The sequence below is a fragment of the Muntiacus reevesi genome, chromosome 6 (assembly GCF_963930625.1).
Source record: "Muntiacus reevesi chromosome 6, mMunRee1.1, whole genome shotgun sequence".
Taxonomy (NCBI): domain Eukaryota; kingdom Metazoa; phylum Chordata; class Mammalia; order Artiodactyla; family Cervidae; genus Muntiacus; species Muntiacus reevesi.
The window spans coordinates 94,186,788-94,201,465 of NC_089254.1; the positions used below are offsets into that span (position 1 = coordinate 94,186,788).

General features: G+C 38.0%; 1 protein-coding gene and 1 long non-coding RNA gene across 2 annotated transcripts in view; one reads left to right on the forward strand and one right to left on the reverse strand.

Moving 5' to 3' along the window:
• Positions 1-13,645, forward strand: part of NUP205 (nucleoporin 205) — an 82,083-nt gene extending 68,438 nt beyond the window's left edge. The window contains exons 36-43 of the mRNA XM_065939058.1: positions 3,692-3,768; positions 5,984-6,112; positions 6,329-6,455; positions 9,882-10,048; positions 10,907-11,030; positions 11,484-11,612; positions 12,178-12,251; positions 12,812-13,645. Of these exons, the coding sequence (XP_065795130.1) occupies positions 3,692-3,768; positions 5,984-6,112; positions 6,329-6,455; positions 9,882-10,048; positions 10,907-11,030; positions 11,484-11,612; positions 12,178-12,251; positions 12,812-12,964 (980 nt within the window). The 3' untranslated portion in view covers positions 12,965-13,645. The remainder of the gene's footprint in view (positions 1-3,691; positions 3,769-5,983; positions 6,113-6,328; positions 6,456-9,881; positions 10,049-10,906; positions 11,031-11,483; positions 11,613-12,177; positions 12,252-12,811) is intronic.
• LOC136170663 (uncharacterized) overlaps positions 1-14,678 on the reverse strand; it is a 44,360-nt gene that overhangs the window by 28,112 nt on the left and 1,570 nt on the right. Inside the window, exon 2 of the long non-coding RNA XR_010663661.1 lies at positions 12,407-12,518. This is a non-coding gene — a long non-coding RNA (uncharacterized lncRNA). The remainder of the gene's footprint in view (positions 1-12,406; positions 12,519-14,678) is intronic.

The following is a 14,678-nucleotide window of genomic DNA, read 5'->3' on the forward strand; positions in this document are numbered from 1 at the left end:
GTTCTTACAAGAGATATTAGTTCTTAAAAGATCACTATGATTAAGAGAAGATTATGATAAATTAATAAGATATTTTGGTTATTAAAAAAATTTGTTTTATTAACAAATTTTAGACAGAACCGACTAACTCGATATGAAAGATAAGTATGAGTTATTTTACACTTCTTCCACCCTCACATTATGTTTACTTATATTTTTACTTTGTGAAGTAAATACCATTTTCATTCAGTTCTGGAACCATAATACCTTCAGCTGTTTAGTTTTACTTGTATATTTACTTGGATTCATAGAAATGCACCAGTTTTTTTTTTCGTCTTACAACTTCACCATTTCTGAGTTCTTTCTTTTGATTAATCTCTTGGAATTTTTAATTTGTGTTGAGGTCCTCTCTCCCAAGAGAAAATATATAATATTCCCTGAATTCTCTAATGTTTATGAGCATCTGAAGATTGCCTTATTCTTGAATGACAGCATGGCCTAAAATTAATGATAATAACTCATATTTTTAAGCATTTATATGCTGGGTACTATTTTAGATGCTTAGCATGCTAATTGATTTAATCATCACAACAGTCTTGAGAGTTAGAACCATTATTGTCCACCTTTTACAGGTGGGGAAACTGAGGCACAGAGAGGTTAGCTTGTCCCAAGTCACATGGATAATACTGTAGCGCTTTCCAGGAACCGTGGCTTCTGAGCCTGTGTGCTTAACTACTCAGCTGTTCTACCTCCATTTTTACATTGCTGTGGAGAAGTCTGAGGCCAACCCCTGATTCTGCCCCAGCGCCCCCAGGAATTTTTCCTCTCTGGACATTCCTCGGTGCCTGAGCCCTTTGTGTTGGGAGGAGGAGGGTCTGGCAGGGCCGAGTGCAGTGTTTATTAAGGTACTCAGAGCCTGTGCTCATTCTGAGGAGATCCCAGGGTCAACTCCACCCCACCTTGTCATGTCTCAGTCCTGTGAGCTTATGATGGTCATTTCCCCAGTTCAGTCCAGTGGCCTTGAATGATGCCAAGACAGTCCAACCTTCTTGCCTTCACTGTGGCCCCACAGTGCTGTATGGTGGTTCTCTCCCTAATGGTTTTCACTTGGATTTCTCCTGATTACTTAGTTTACTTCATCACTCTAATATGCTTCTTTGCGAATTGCAAGAGTTTGTTGGCTTATCCTCTTTCCTCTGTACCGCTGCTGAGGACTGGGATGAGGGTCATGAGATGAATCCTGCTTCCCACTCCCCTGGAATTTTTTCCATCTTTTTTTTTTTCCCGTTAATCACCACATTTCTTCAGTATTTGTGGTATAAAGTGGCTCCTTTCCTTTTTTTGGTGAATTTCATTTATTCGTAGGTTGATTGTAGAAGGGACATTCTATGATACTACTTCATTCTGCCATTTTAATCCAGAAGCCATGAGTCTTTTATCAGATCCTCTGGCAAGGTGATTTTTTTGATGAATTCACCTTTCATTACTTTTTAAAAATACTTGAAACATTCTGAATTTTGCTGATAGTGGCATTTGACCCTGTCACTATATTAAAATTACATTCAGAAAAGCTCAGTGTATTTTAACATGCTCATGATAAATTCAAACAAATAAAATAGAGTAAAAGCACTCTGACATAGCAATCCCTGCTTCCTGAAAGGAACCAATTATCAATTTATACTTTATTTTTCTGGCAATTTCTCTGTATGTGGTGTAAAAATTTTTTCCTCCCTACAAAATGAAATCATACTATACACACTGCTCTATAACTCGCCCCGTCCGCCCATTATGTCTTAGAGATCTTTTTTCATCAGCATATATAGTTCCCACCTCACTCCTTAATTGGCAGCATAGTTTTCTGGCTCTGAGGTATTTATCCAGACTTCTGTGACATGTTGACTGCTTCCAGTCTTTTTAAAAAATTTTCAAGTAGTGTGGCATTTAATAACTTTGTATGTGTGTGTTTACATATACATTTTTGTATATTTGAGCTGGTAGGCTTGGTATATACTCTTTAAAATAATTTTAAAAGTTAATGCCAAGTACTTCCTAATTTTTTGAAATCATTTTTGAAAAGAATTTATGCTCCTGTTAATCCTACTCCCAGTTCAGCCCTTAATTACATATATGGCTTTGTATTATCCTACAATTTCATCCTATGTTTTTGTATAAAATGCTAGTCCAGTATCAGATACATTGTACCTTCTCAACTACTTATCAGGAGGTTAATTTTTTTTATCTGTGACCCATGGATATTCTGTAAAGTGTTTTAGAGTTGAGGGTGATACATACTGTCCACAGTACTGAGGTACCTTGTAGCAGAAGCCTTAAGAATCTGAAAACTGGACTTCCCCAGTAGTCCAGTGGTTAAGACTGTGTTTCCACTACAGGGACACGGGTTCGATCCCCGGTTGGGGAAGTTCTGCATACTTCATGGTATAGTAAAAAAAGAAAATCTTAAAATTGCTTGTCTTTAAATAGAGGCAGCAGGAGGAATGAAAGAACTGGGGAACAGCAAGGCAGGTTGAAGAGATAAGAAAGGTTAAGGAGAAGCAGGAAAAAGCCAAAGTTCCATGATAGTGTTAAGTGCAAACTCTGACTCTCAAGAGCTTAAAATGGAAAAGGATGGCATAAGAATCAGAAGCAGCGAATGTAGAAAAAATATTTCAAGAATTTGATATTAGTGAGGTTTTTGCTTGATTTTGCTTTGTTTTGGCATACAAGGAAGACCTGAACACATTTTGAAATAGTAAGGAAAAATCCTCTATGGCAGAGTAACTTTAGAAAGTAATGAAATAAAGTGATTTGGGAGCAGACTCCAAGTGGAGGTGGAGGATGGGAAGGGATTGGATCTAGTGGAGCATGGAGTGCAGGTGAGGTAGCATGACAAGGGATGCGCGTGTCTTCTGTAGGTTTGTGATGGGCTAGGGAATCTAAAAAGAGGAGAGCTTGTCATTAGGAGGAACAAAGGATAAGGTTCTGGGTTATGTGCTGTGGAGCGTATGCTTGGAAGTAAGAAATGGATTAAAAGGATTGTGAAAACACATGGAAAGTTAGGGTGGCTAGGACAGGGTCACCTGGGTCCTCAGTATGGCTGCAGTAATGGAACAAAGAAATCAACCAATGGGAATAACGACCCATGGCTTTACTTGGAGGGCTCAGTAGAAATAAAGGAAATCCATGGTACTGCAAAAGGTTGATCAGCTTAATTTAGGGATTTTGTAGTGGGCCCAAACTGAAAAATTGAATGGAAGCTTTTTTGTGTATGTGTAAATTATACTTTGCTTAAGGGAACAGAAAAAAAAAAAAAAAATCAAATGATGTATAGAAGAGTTAAAAGAAAAAAGGAATGCATTTCATTCTTAGTGTTTTATATTCTGAACTGTTTCATGAGAAAGTAATTTACTGTGGAGTTTAGAAAATTTTGTTTTATATTTATAAATAAAAAATAGATTTTTCTCAAAAGACTTTAAAATGCACTTTTGAATCACTGATCCAATCTAGATTTAGTTTGCATATGACTGAATGTGTGGTGGGTGGTACACTTAACAATTTGTAAAGTTGTAAGGTATTTCTCAAACCTCCTTCATGGCAGTCTGTGTCTGTTCATGCATTAAAGAATGTGAAAGAGTAAAACTACTCTTCGTAGTTTTTTAATGTCTATATTTTGTCAATTATAAAACTACATTTAAAAACATTCTAAATTTTATAGGTATACTAAGTGAACTTGATGTTGATGTAAATGAAGGATCACTAATGGAGCTACAGGGACATATTGGAAGATTCCAGGTAGCTGATTCTTTACTTCTTTTTTATTTTTTAAATTAAAAAATTTTTTTGACTCTTATATCTTTAAAGAGCAGTAGTAAAACTTATGATAAAGTACAACAATCCTCTCTGATCCTCCTTATACAGCTCCCTTAATTTGCGTAAACCCAGCAATGGTTTTAATTGAGTCTTTCATACCTCTAAATAATTTGCTTATGTTGCTACTACTTGATTTTCCAATTTTAAGAATCATCTGTCAACCTTCCATCAAAGAGGATAAGAAGTTAGATCTCTTTACTCCTGTTCTTCCATCATATGATATGTGTGTCTCTTATAACACGCCCCACCCCCAACTCAACAAATCATATCATAATTTTGATTAGATTAACATTTAGTATTATATTATTATTACTATCTAATAATAATCTAAAGCCATTTATAAATAAGCCATGGATGGACCATATGTTACTTTTCTAAACATTATGTTTTCCCTAGAGTAAATAATTGTTGCTTTTTTTTATTTGCTTGGCTTTTGTACTTCTGATTTATTCTCAAACTCTCCTTCAGTTGTGTAATCTCCTTTCAATATATTCAAACATAGTAGATAGCGTATCAATTCAGTATTTTATCACAGTCCTTCTGGGAGCCTCCTGACCTGCTTTGATCTAGACATCTTCACTTTTGGGGCAGAGGAATTATATTAGTATAGTAGAATTTATATTCCATTGTTTTTGTACAGTAATTGTTATAACCAATCCTCTTTTCATGAACTGTTTTTCAAGTTTCCAAAAGAAAAATGCTGCCATCAGCTTTTCAGTTTATACATTTTTATATTATATTACTGTTATCTCTGGGACCCAGGGTATGTAAGTAGAACATTTTGAGTCATTGTCAGATAGCACTCCAGAAGCGCTTGTGTTCTCTGTAACCAGGCCAAAAAAATCTGGATTTTTTTTTTTTCCGTCAGTCTTCTAACTTTTTTAATTGGTGGGGAGGAAAAAATATTTTTGATGCATCTTTCATAAGGTGGCCTCTGGAAATGTGTTGCTGCATCTGTTTTATCTGTCAATGTAGCAAACAGCCAGTTGTAAGTTTTAAAAATAGATACAGCTGTTTTGATAAAATAAATTTATATTATAGTCTCCTTAGTCTGTTTTGCCTTATCCAAACTTACTCTAAATTAACATGAGTTTAAAGTAGATGTTATATAATATGTAGGTTTGTATGTGTATATAGGTGTGTATGTATATAATACCAATGTTTCAAACACATTTTTTTTTTTTCAAACACATTTTTATTGTGCACTTACTACGTGCAGTGGACAAGGAAATGGCAACCCACTCCAGTATTCTTGCCTGGAGAATCCCGTGGATGGGGGAATCCTAGTGGGCTACAGTCCATGGGGTCATAAGAGTCGGACACAACTGAGCGACTGAGCACATTCTGCGTGCAGAACACTGTACTAAGCACTTTAAATATAATTCAGTGTCTCGGGTAATCCAAACAATAATTTTACAAGGTGAGAATTGCTATTATCACTCTAGAAATGTGAACACAGAGGCTTGAAGAAGTTAAGTAAATAGTCCCAGGACAAATAGCAAAAAGTCATGTGCCTGCAATTGGAACCCACATCTCTGATTTTGGACATATTGCCAATTTTGCAAAGCTTGTCCTTTCCCTCTGAGAACCATAGGAACAATTGTATTTTCAGGTGAAAAGTACCAACATGTCAAACAAATGACCTTTGCATTTTATCTGCCAAGGTCACTTCTGTGTTCCCCACTCCTTGATGACATCCCCAGAAGAAGCCACAGGAGTCGGAGCCTTTAAATTTGAGCCTTGGTAGACACAGTGATCACAGATCTGCTTCTGTCCACTGTCTCATTTTCTTCTGTTTATTGATTGGTGTTTGTTTAATGGGTATCTACTAAGGAGTTATTTGGTGTGATACAAAAAATTTGGGGCCAACACTGAGACTTCAGTGGGTGTTAACTGCTAAAAAAATTAATATTTTTTTAATGAGTCTGCCAAGTAAATACATTTGCAAAAAGATGAATTTTAATATTAACTTATAGTTGACTCAGTTGGAAGTCAGAAATCAGACACATTAAAGAGGATTTCACTCTCCACTGAGCTGAGTTTTTCTTTATCTCCCTCAAGAAAGAGAGGTCACTAACTTTAAACACATCCAGCTAGATGTGAACTTTTGTTCATTTTTCGTCTTTTATTTCCTTAGCGCCAGTGCTTAGGACTACTAAGTCGCTTTGGTGGCTCCGACAGACTGCGTCAGTTTAAATTTCAAGATGATAATGTGGAGGGAGATAGAGTGAGCAGGAAAGATGAGATCGAACTGGCTATGCAGCAGGTAAGAGGAGTGGCAGTTATGTAACTATTCTTTACGGTTTTTATGTTTCTGGAAATATTTGAGAAAAGTAATACATGTGGATAATTTTAAAATTGATGTGTGACTTGGTTGTAATTTTACAGATTGACCTAACTCTGTTCTCCTTGCATCTGGATTTGCATGAGATGGGGCGTTTGGGGAGCTAATATTTTTGTCACTGCTCTTCTCACTTTGTAGATTTGTGCCAATGTCATGGAATATTGCCAGTCACTCCTGTTACAGAGCTCCCCTACCTTCCAGCATGCTGTGTGTCTCTTCACCCCCAGCCTTTCAGAAACCATTAACAGAGATGGGCCCCGACAAGGTGAGCTGCTCCTTTCTCTCTGTGTTTGAGGAATTAAGTTGCCAGGATTACGAGAAGCTCTAGTTAGCTCCACTAAGGTGCAGCTTCTTTTTTTTTTTTAAAACAAATAATGGATGGGGAATTTTAAAAACGACTTCTTTAAGAAGAAGTGATAAGAGGTACTGTTGTCAGACCTCTGGATACAGCTGGAGATCTTGAAAGAATAGAGAAATTTAAGATTTTCTGAGAATAAATCTGGAAGAGCCATGTGGGGAGAGTACAGTTTTATATAGTGTGTGAGACCCCATAGAGTCCGGGAATGGAGACTAAGCTAGCTAGGCGAGAAGTATGAAAATATCGCAGACAGCTTATATGTTAAATCATGTTAAACTGAATTTCTAGCATCTCAACTGGATTTTGTATGATAACTCCAAATTTCCATACCGTAGCACAGTAAAATTTAGATACTTAGTAGGCTCATGTAGCCTGTGATTTCCTAATGACCCAGTAGGGAAGATTAGCAATCTAAGGCAGGATTATGGATTGGTTAAAGCCGTTTTCCATGGGACACTCAAAGGCCAAAAGCCCTTTTGGATCTTGGTGGGTTGTATTGTGATGGACTGGTGATTTCAAGAAACATTCTATTTGAGATTTCTGAGAATCATTTTGGGGTTTGTCTTACTCTGTTACAAAAGTCCTAGGTAGTGGGATTAAGAGAATTTTATTGAAGTATTATTTAAATACAACCAAATTCACCCATCTCAGGTGGACCGTTGGAGTAATTTTTGTAATTTTATGCAGTGTGGAACTACTACCACAGCCAAAATATAGAATAATTGCCCCATCCTGTGAAGTTTCTTCTTGTCCCTTTGCATTTGATTGTTTCCTTTGACCCTTTGGTCAAGGTGTCTATTATTTTGCTTTTTCCAGAATTTTGTATAAATAGAATCTTACAACATGTCTTTCTTGTGTTTTGACATCTTTCATTTAGTTCAGTGTTTTTGAAATCCACTTATGTGTGTGTATTACTGTTTCGTTCTTTTTATTTCTGGCTAGTATTCCATATGAATTTATGTATCCACTAGTTGATAGACATTTGGGTTATTTCCAGATGTTTAGCTATTGTGAATAATGCTGCTATGAATATTTGGATATAGATCTTAATGTGTATGTATGTTTTCATACCCCTTGATTAGATGCCTAGGAATGCAATTGCTGGCTTGTGTGATATGTTTAACTAAGTAAGATACTGCTATTCTGTTTTACAAAGTGAAAATCATTTTGTATTTCTACCAGCCATGTAAAGAGTTCTAGTTGATCCACATCCTTGCCAGTACTTGGTTTGTCAGTCTTTTTAAGTTTCAGCTGTTCTAGTGGGTGTGTTGTGATATCTCATTATGGTTTTAATTTGCATTTCCTTGATGACTAGTGATGAGCCTGTGTCCAGGTCTAGTACCATTTGCTGAAAAGATTTATCTTTTGGTTTGATTACTTTGGTACATGTTGTCAGAAATCAACTGATCACATAAATTTGGATTTATTTTTCTTCAGACTTTTTTAAGGACTAATAAGCATATTCTTCCCTCCCAATTCTAGACATATAAATGGGTAGGTATTTCTAGAATAGTTACAGAGAGACAGCTTAACTTAGTGGTTAACCTAGGATTACGAGCACAGTCTGATGATGAACTGCCTGGATATGAATCCCAGTTCTACAGGTGACTTAAGAAAGATGATTTGGCTCTTTGTGACTCAGTTTCTTTGTCTATAAAGTAGAAGTAATAACAAGGTCTCCTCTAGTGAATTATTGTAAGGATTAAATGTGTTAATAAGTATAAAGTGCTTTCAAACAGTGCCTGACAGCACAACATCAGTGTTAGCTATTATTATTTTTATTATTGCTCTTATATTGTTGTTATCCTCTAGTATATTTACTGTTCCTTGTGATCAAGGGACACTTTGCTGTAGCACTTCTATTTCCTTGACCTCGTTCTCTTTCCCGCAGAATCTATTTCTGTAATTAAATATCTCATGAGCCATCCTCATCGGATGTCTATAAGTCCGGTGCCTCTGAATATTTTCTAGACTGGAGCAAATTATTGTATAAGAATTCCTGAAGAAATCTGAATTACTCTCAGCATTAGACCATTGTATTTGTGGCTAGTTTCCTATCAAGTTGTGGAGAAGGAATTGGCAACCCACTCCAGTACTCTTGCCTGGAAAATCCCATGGACTGAGAATCCTGGTAGGCCACAGTCCATGGGGTCGCAAAGAGTAGGACACGACTGAGCTACTTCACTTCACTTCACTTCCTACCAAGTTGAGGTCTCACAAATGTTTTCCGGGGACTGGCATAGCTAATTTCACTAAGAGAAGGCTTTCTGTGATGACCTGTGTCATAAAGATTGTCACCCCTCACTGAAGACTGGTAAAGGAGACCTGGCAAATCAGATGAGTCTAGGCAAAATCCATTGACAAAGGAGTCTTCTTTTTCCCCTCCATGTGAAGGTCTGTGAGATCTGACTTTGGAGCAAAGTTCAGGGAGGCAGTGAAGGAAGCAAGTGTAGATCTCTCTCCCTCAGTATTCATGGCAGTTGGGGCCATTAAGCAAAGTTTGTCTTCAAATTAAACTTGAAATTACTAAGGTGTTTCTCAAAGAAATCCCTTCGTTGAAAGAGGAAATTGCTTTATTTGCACCACACAAACCACGTCTAGAATAATGACGTTGCTGCTCTCTACTTCTACTTCCCTTTACATACAGCTTTTCCAGCATTACATTGTTCCTTTCTACCTTCATCAGAAAGTGGTCACGTAAAAGGCAGATCATTTTGTTTTGCTAGCCAAATGGAACTATTGTGGTGGAAGACTTAAGCTTTAAAAATTCTGTTATCTGTTTTTTAGCTATGTGTTAGTATTCTACTTGTCTGTTTGGAAGAATGATTTTGAGTTGGCAACTCAGCGACCAGAAGGATGCAGATTGGAAATGAATCCATATAAGTAAAGCCATAGGGTGAGGCAGGACTTATTCACCTGGGGGTCAGGAAGCTGTAAGCTATATCTGTGCATACGGGGTGGTTGGTGGTAGAGAGATGGGTGTATAGGCTTATAGCTTCCTTTGAATTCTCAAAGAGGTCTTCACCCAGTAAAGGACAAGCTTTCTCAGTGTCCATCAGTCAGACTTACTTATTGTCTCAAGGCTCTATCCTTATGTACCTACCTCATTACAGTAGCTCCTAACCACGCCTTTGAACTGTTCAGTTCAGTTCAGTTCAGTCACTTGAACTGTTAGTGGTGTTTAAAAGTAGTCCTGGATTGTTTTTAATAATAGTTTACATGCCTTTAAATTCCTGGGCTTTCCTTTTTTAAAAAAACCAGGTCATTTGAAATTCATATGAAATGGCTGTAGGTAGAACATTGGTTTTTTTTTTTTTTAATCAACTCCATTAGATACCCAAGCTCCAGTGGTTCCATACTGGCACCTGCCTGGTTTGGGCATTATCGTCTACCTGCTGAGACAGAGCGCTAATGATTTCTTCAGCTATTATGACAGCCATCGACGGAGTGTCAACAAGCTACAGAACGTTGAGCAGCTTCCCCCAGATGAGATAAAAGAGGTATGAATGTTATAATGGGCAATGGGGACTTCTGAGAAGCCATTGGTTTTCCTGATAAGGCTGGGGACCAGTGTCAGACTGGTAAGTAAAGATGATGCATGCAGTGAGACAAAAGGAACTCCAATGACTCTTCTGTGGTGGCTTGAAGAGTCCCTCACCTAAGTACCACACTTCATAAGTGTGGAAACTTGACTGACCAAAAGTTGTACCTGTTCAAGAAAACCACCTGCTTTTTTCAGTAGAAAAGCAACTGGCCTTTGAATAAAGAATTTGGTAATTTATACAGTAAACATCTGTGCTGAGAAACTTAGGTTTCTATTGCAGATGCTTTTTCAGTTAGAAGTGATTTCCTTAGGTAAGATGCCTCTGTCCCTCCAGCACCTTCACTATCTGTTAAGTGAATTTTTCAGACAAATGGGATGGCCTCGTTTATGATCGTACATTTGTTACACTCTACAAGTCTCATTTGTGTTTTCTTCAGAAGATACCTGATGGCTGTTACAGATATTCTCCACTGAAAATGCACTGTTTTGTTTCGTTTTGTTTTGTTTTAATTTAACAGGAAATTCAGGTTGGCCCATCAACAGATTTGAAACGTGTATTTGAGGGATTGGACTTTTCCAAAAAGCCACAGATGAACATTCATTTATGAATTCAACTGCTGCTTTGGCTCTTGTTTTTTAAATTAGTAGCTTCCTAACTAGATGCTAAACTCTTGTCTGCAAGGATGTTTAAATTCACTTGAATGTTTTTCACAGTACTTATCACAAATGACTGCTTATAGTAGATTTTCATTACATTTTTGTTACAATATATGTCATTCTTAATGCTGTGGTTTTTTTTTATTTTTTTTTTTAGTTATGTCAGTCCGTGATGCCTGCTGGTGTTGATAAAATCTCCACTGCCCAGAAATATGTTTTAGCAAGACGGCGTTTGGTGAAGCTGATCAACAATCGAGCTAAACTGCTTTCCCTTTGCTCTTGTATCCTTAAGGCAGTCATCGAGACTGCAGGGTGCTTGAAGGGTGACCTCTAAGGGAATCTTCAAATGTAGGAACTCTTATTCTCACATTATTTGGGTATCAGAACCAAATGGAAAGGGGCATAATTACCATTATTTTTTTTCTAGGTAAATGCCTGACATATTTCTAATGGAAAATTTTTTCTTACTCTTTAGAGTAACTAGTAATCCTCATAATATATGCAGATACTTTGTGTCCAGACAGGAGGTAAGGACACTGAAGGCTCTGCTGGCACTGCGCCCCAGGGTCTGACCTCCTTCCTGTCAGCACAGCGTGCTGCTTTCTGGAGAGACCTTACAACCAGCTTGTTAGACTGAAGCTGTGGGTATATTGCTGAGTGGTGCAGTCTCAGAAACTGGTTTGTAAAATTGTGTGCTGAGATTGTTGTCCTTGAATCCGGCCTCTCCCCTGCAGTCATCATAGAGACCTGCCTGTTTATTCTCTGGCGCCATCTGGAGTACTACTTGTTACACTGCACGCCCACCGATTCTCAGGATTCCTTATTTGCCTCCAGGTCCTTATTTAAAAGCAGAAGGCTACAAGGTAAACTTTATTCTGAAAATAAATGAACCAAGGATGCCTACAGATTTTAGAACCTTGAAAACCTGTTACATTTAACCGACTTTTGACTGTTCTGGTTACAAAGCATGGACTAGGTAACTAAGTAACTTACTAGGCATAGCTAGTTTTTGTATTTCCCTTCTGTCCATAGGAGATTGTGCGGAGCACAAGAGCATCTTAGAGACTGTCTTCAGCTGCTCCTCAGATTCTTGCAGTTAATGGCTGATGCAGGTCCAGAGTCCTCTGGTCCAGAGGAGTGGAAATGGGTCAGCCTTGGCCACGCTGCTCATTGCTAAAGGGATCTTTTGTGACTGATGAGCATGTATTGGATCCCTTAAGTGGCAGGAAACAGAAGGAAAGCTTGAGAACCCTGGCCTGGAACATCAAAATGCTTCCTAGGGGCTTCCATTTACTGAAAGCTAAAAGAGAGTCCTCAGCTTTGACCGATGCCTGGTCACAGACGCTGTGGTTCATTGTCATTGGGTTCTTCTCTTCTGTGGAGGAGACACACCTGCAAACCTAGTTTGACTGTGTCTTTTATCTCTAGATTCCTTCGCTTCGGAAAGCAATCTGGATTTTAGAAGTGGGTTAACTACAGTGAGCCAGCATGATATAGACCAGGTAACCTTCTCTTCTCACACTCTTGTTCTTTTTTTGCAAGTACAAAGGGAAAGCCTGGTATGTGAGTAAGATGATAGTTTTCACAGCTGCATGCAAAGACCTGATTTGAATTCTGGGATAGCAACCTAATAGCTATGTGACTCAAAGCAACTTACTTAGCCTCTGAGCCTCCATTTCCTCAGCTCAGAAATGGAAGTGGTAATTCAACCTCGAAGTGTTTTGTCAGAATTAAATGAGGCCTTCATGTGTGAGACGCCAGGGTAGTGCCTAGAAAGTAGTAAGAGTTCAGTAATTAATACGCGTTATGGTCTGGAAACTCCATATATCAACAGTTACTGCAATTTAAAGCAAATTTAAAACTGTGTGTACTTATACAAGAAGGAAAAATGTTACTATCATACCAATAAACTTCAGGATGGAAAATGTGAATGTTGAGTTAATTTGGCATCTGAGAAAGGATCACATTACAAAAATTCAAAGGTATTTTAAATAGGAAGACAAAGAATAAAATAAATATTTGAGACTACTTAATCATGAAATGTTACCCATGTTACTTCTAGCTTCAGGCTGACGCTATCAGCGCTTTTGGAGAATCACTACAGAAGAAACTTCTGGACATTGAAGGATTGTATTCAAAAGTGCGATCTCGCTATAGTTTCATACAAGCTCTCGTCAGACGCATCCGAGGCCTGCTGAGGATATCACGGAACTGAGAGCCTATGCTTATACTCTTCTGAGGAAGAGACAAATTGGGGAAAACTGTCTCCTTTTTATAGTTTCCTTCTAAATTATGACCAGAAGATATTTTGCTATTTCTTTCTTTATATATGGACTTCTTTTCTGTAAACTTGCCTGGTGCCATGCTCACTAGTTTAAAAAAAAAAAAACTTTTTAAAAAAAACAAACGTGGTCAGTCTCTTGAAATTTTATCTAGAAAATGGTCAGCATTATCAGGAATTCAACAATCCTTCCATAGTGCTGGTTTTTCCCCAGGGGTGTTATTCTGAATGCCAAATTAAAGGTATAGTCTGAAAAACTCCTCTATTTTTCCTTCCTTTGTAGCCATATAACATGTTTTATGATAATGCTTTTTTAATAGAAAAATATATTCAATACACTGTGTTACAGGAATGTCTCAAAAGTCAAGGCATCTCTTTACTAAAAGTATTTTTTTCTTTCCTGCATGTAAATGATGAAATAATCACTTGCATTTATTCCCTAAAATAATTATGAAATTTTTCAAATTAATCATCTGCCTGTATTTTACACATAGTTAATAGGGTGACTGCTATTAGCACTCTTACTTCTTGCCTGGTAGTGTCTGCGTGTGACTACATCATCTGAAAGTCCATTTGCCGCTTTCTATTTCAGCCCGGTATATAGAAGAGACTGCTGAGAGGGGAAAGAGTCTTGACCCTCAAGTAGTAGCAGAAAATTAATACTTAATTCTATAATTTTTTTTCTTAATAAAATGTCCATGACATTTTAGGCATTTATAAAGACTTAGTCATTGTTATATTTTGAAATTAATCTACTGCCTAACACTGACAAACATCAATCTTTAACTGCAAAGCATCCTGTTAATAAGGAGCATTCTTGGAGGGATGTGGATGAGTAACTGGTCCAAGACATAGTAAGCCTGGCTGCTGCTGCTGCTGCTAAGTTGCGTCAGTCATGTCCGACTCTGTGCGACCCCATAGACGGCAGCCCACCAGGCTCCTCTGTCCCTGGGATTCTCCAGGCAAGAACTGGCATGGGTTGCTGTTTCCTTCTCCAGTGCATGCACGCATGCTAAGTCGCTTCAGTTGTGTCTGACTCTGACCCTATGGACAGCAGCCCAGCAGGCTGCTTTGTCCACAGGATTCTCTGGGCAAGAATGCTGGAGTGGGTTGCCATTTCCTTCTCCAGTAAGCCTGACTGTTGCTCCACTAATCAGGCATATGGTAAGCTTTATCTTGTGGAACACAGACATGAACACAGAAATATCAGGAAAGAGCCTGAGGCACAGAATCAAAGCATTTTGTAAACCTCTGATGTGTGAAGCCTTCCACAGGACAGAGAGCTAGTTTGGGATAGTTAAGATTTGGGGTTTACTGAGCTTCATTATTTTGTTTTGCCACTATTTCTTCCAAAATTAACAGCAAAATGGGGATCAGAAGTTGGGGCAGTGGAGAAGTGTGTGGAAAAGAGAAGCTGGAAGAACTGCAGCTGCACTGTATATTGCTTTAAAGGCTGACGAGAAATGCTGTTTGTGTAATACATATAACAGGGAGAGGCTAACACTTAGGGCGCACGCCTGACTCAGCATTGTTCCCTGGGACACCGGGAGAGAGGCTGGTGGATGTTGCATGTGCTCTTCAGCAAAGCAGAGGAGATTGAAAAAGATTATAGATTTTTTTTTTTTTTTTTTTAAAGCGTTTGTAGCAT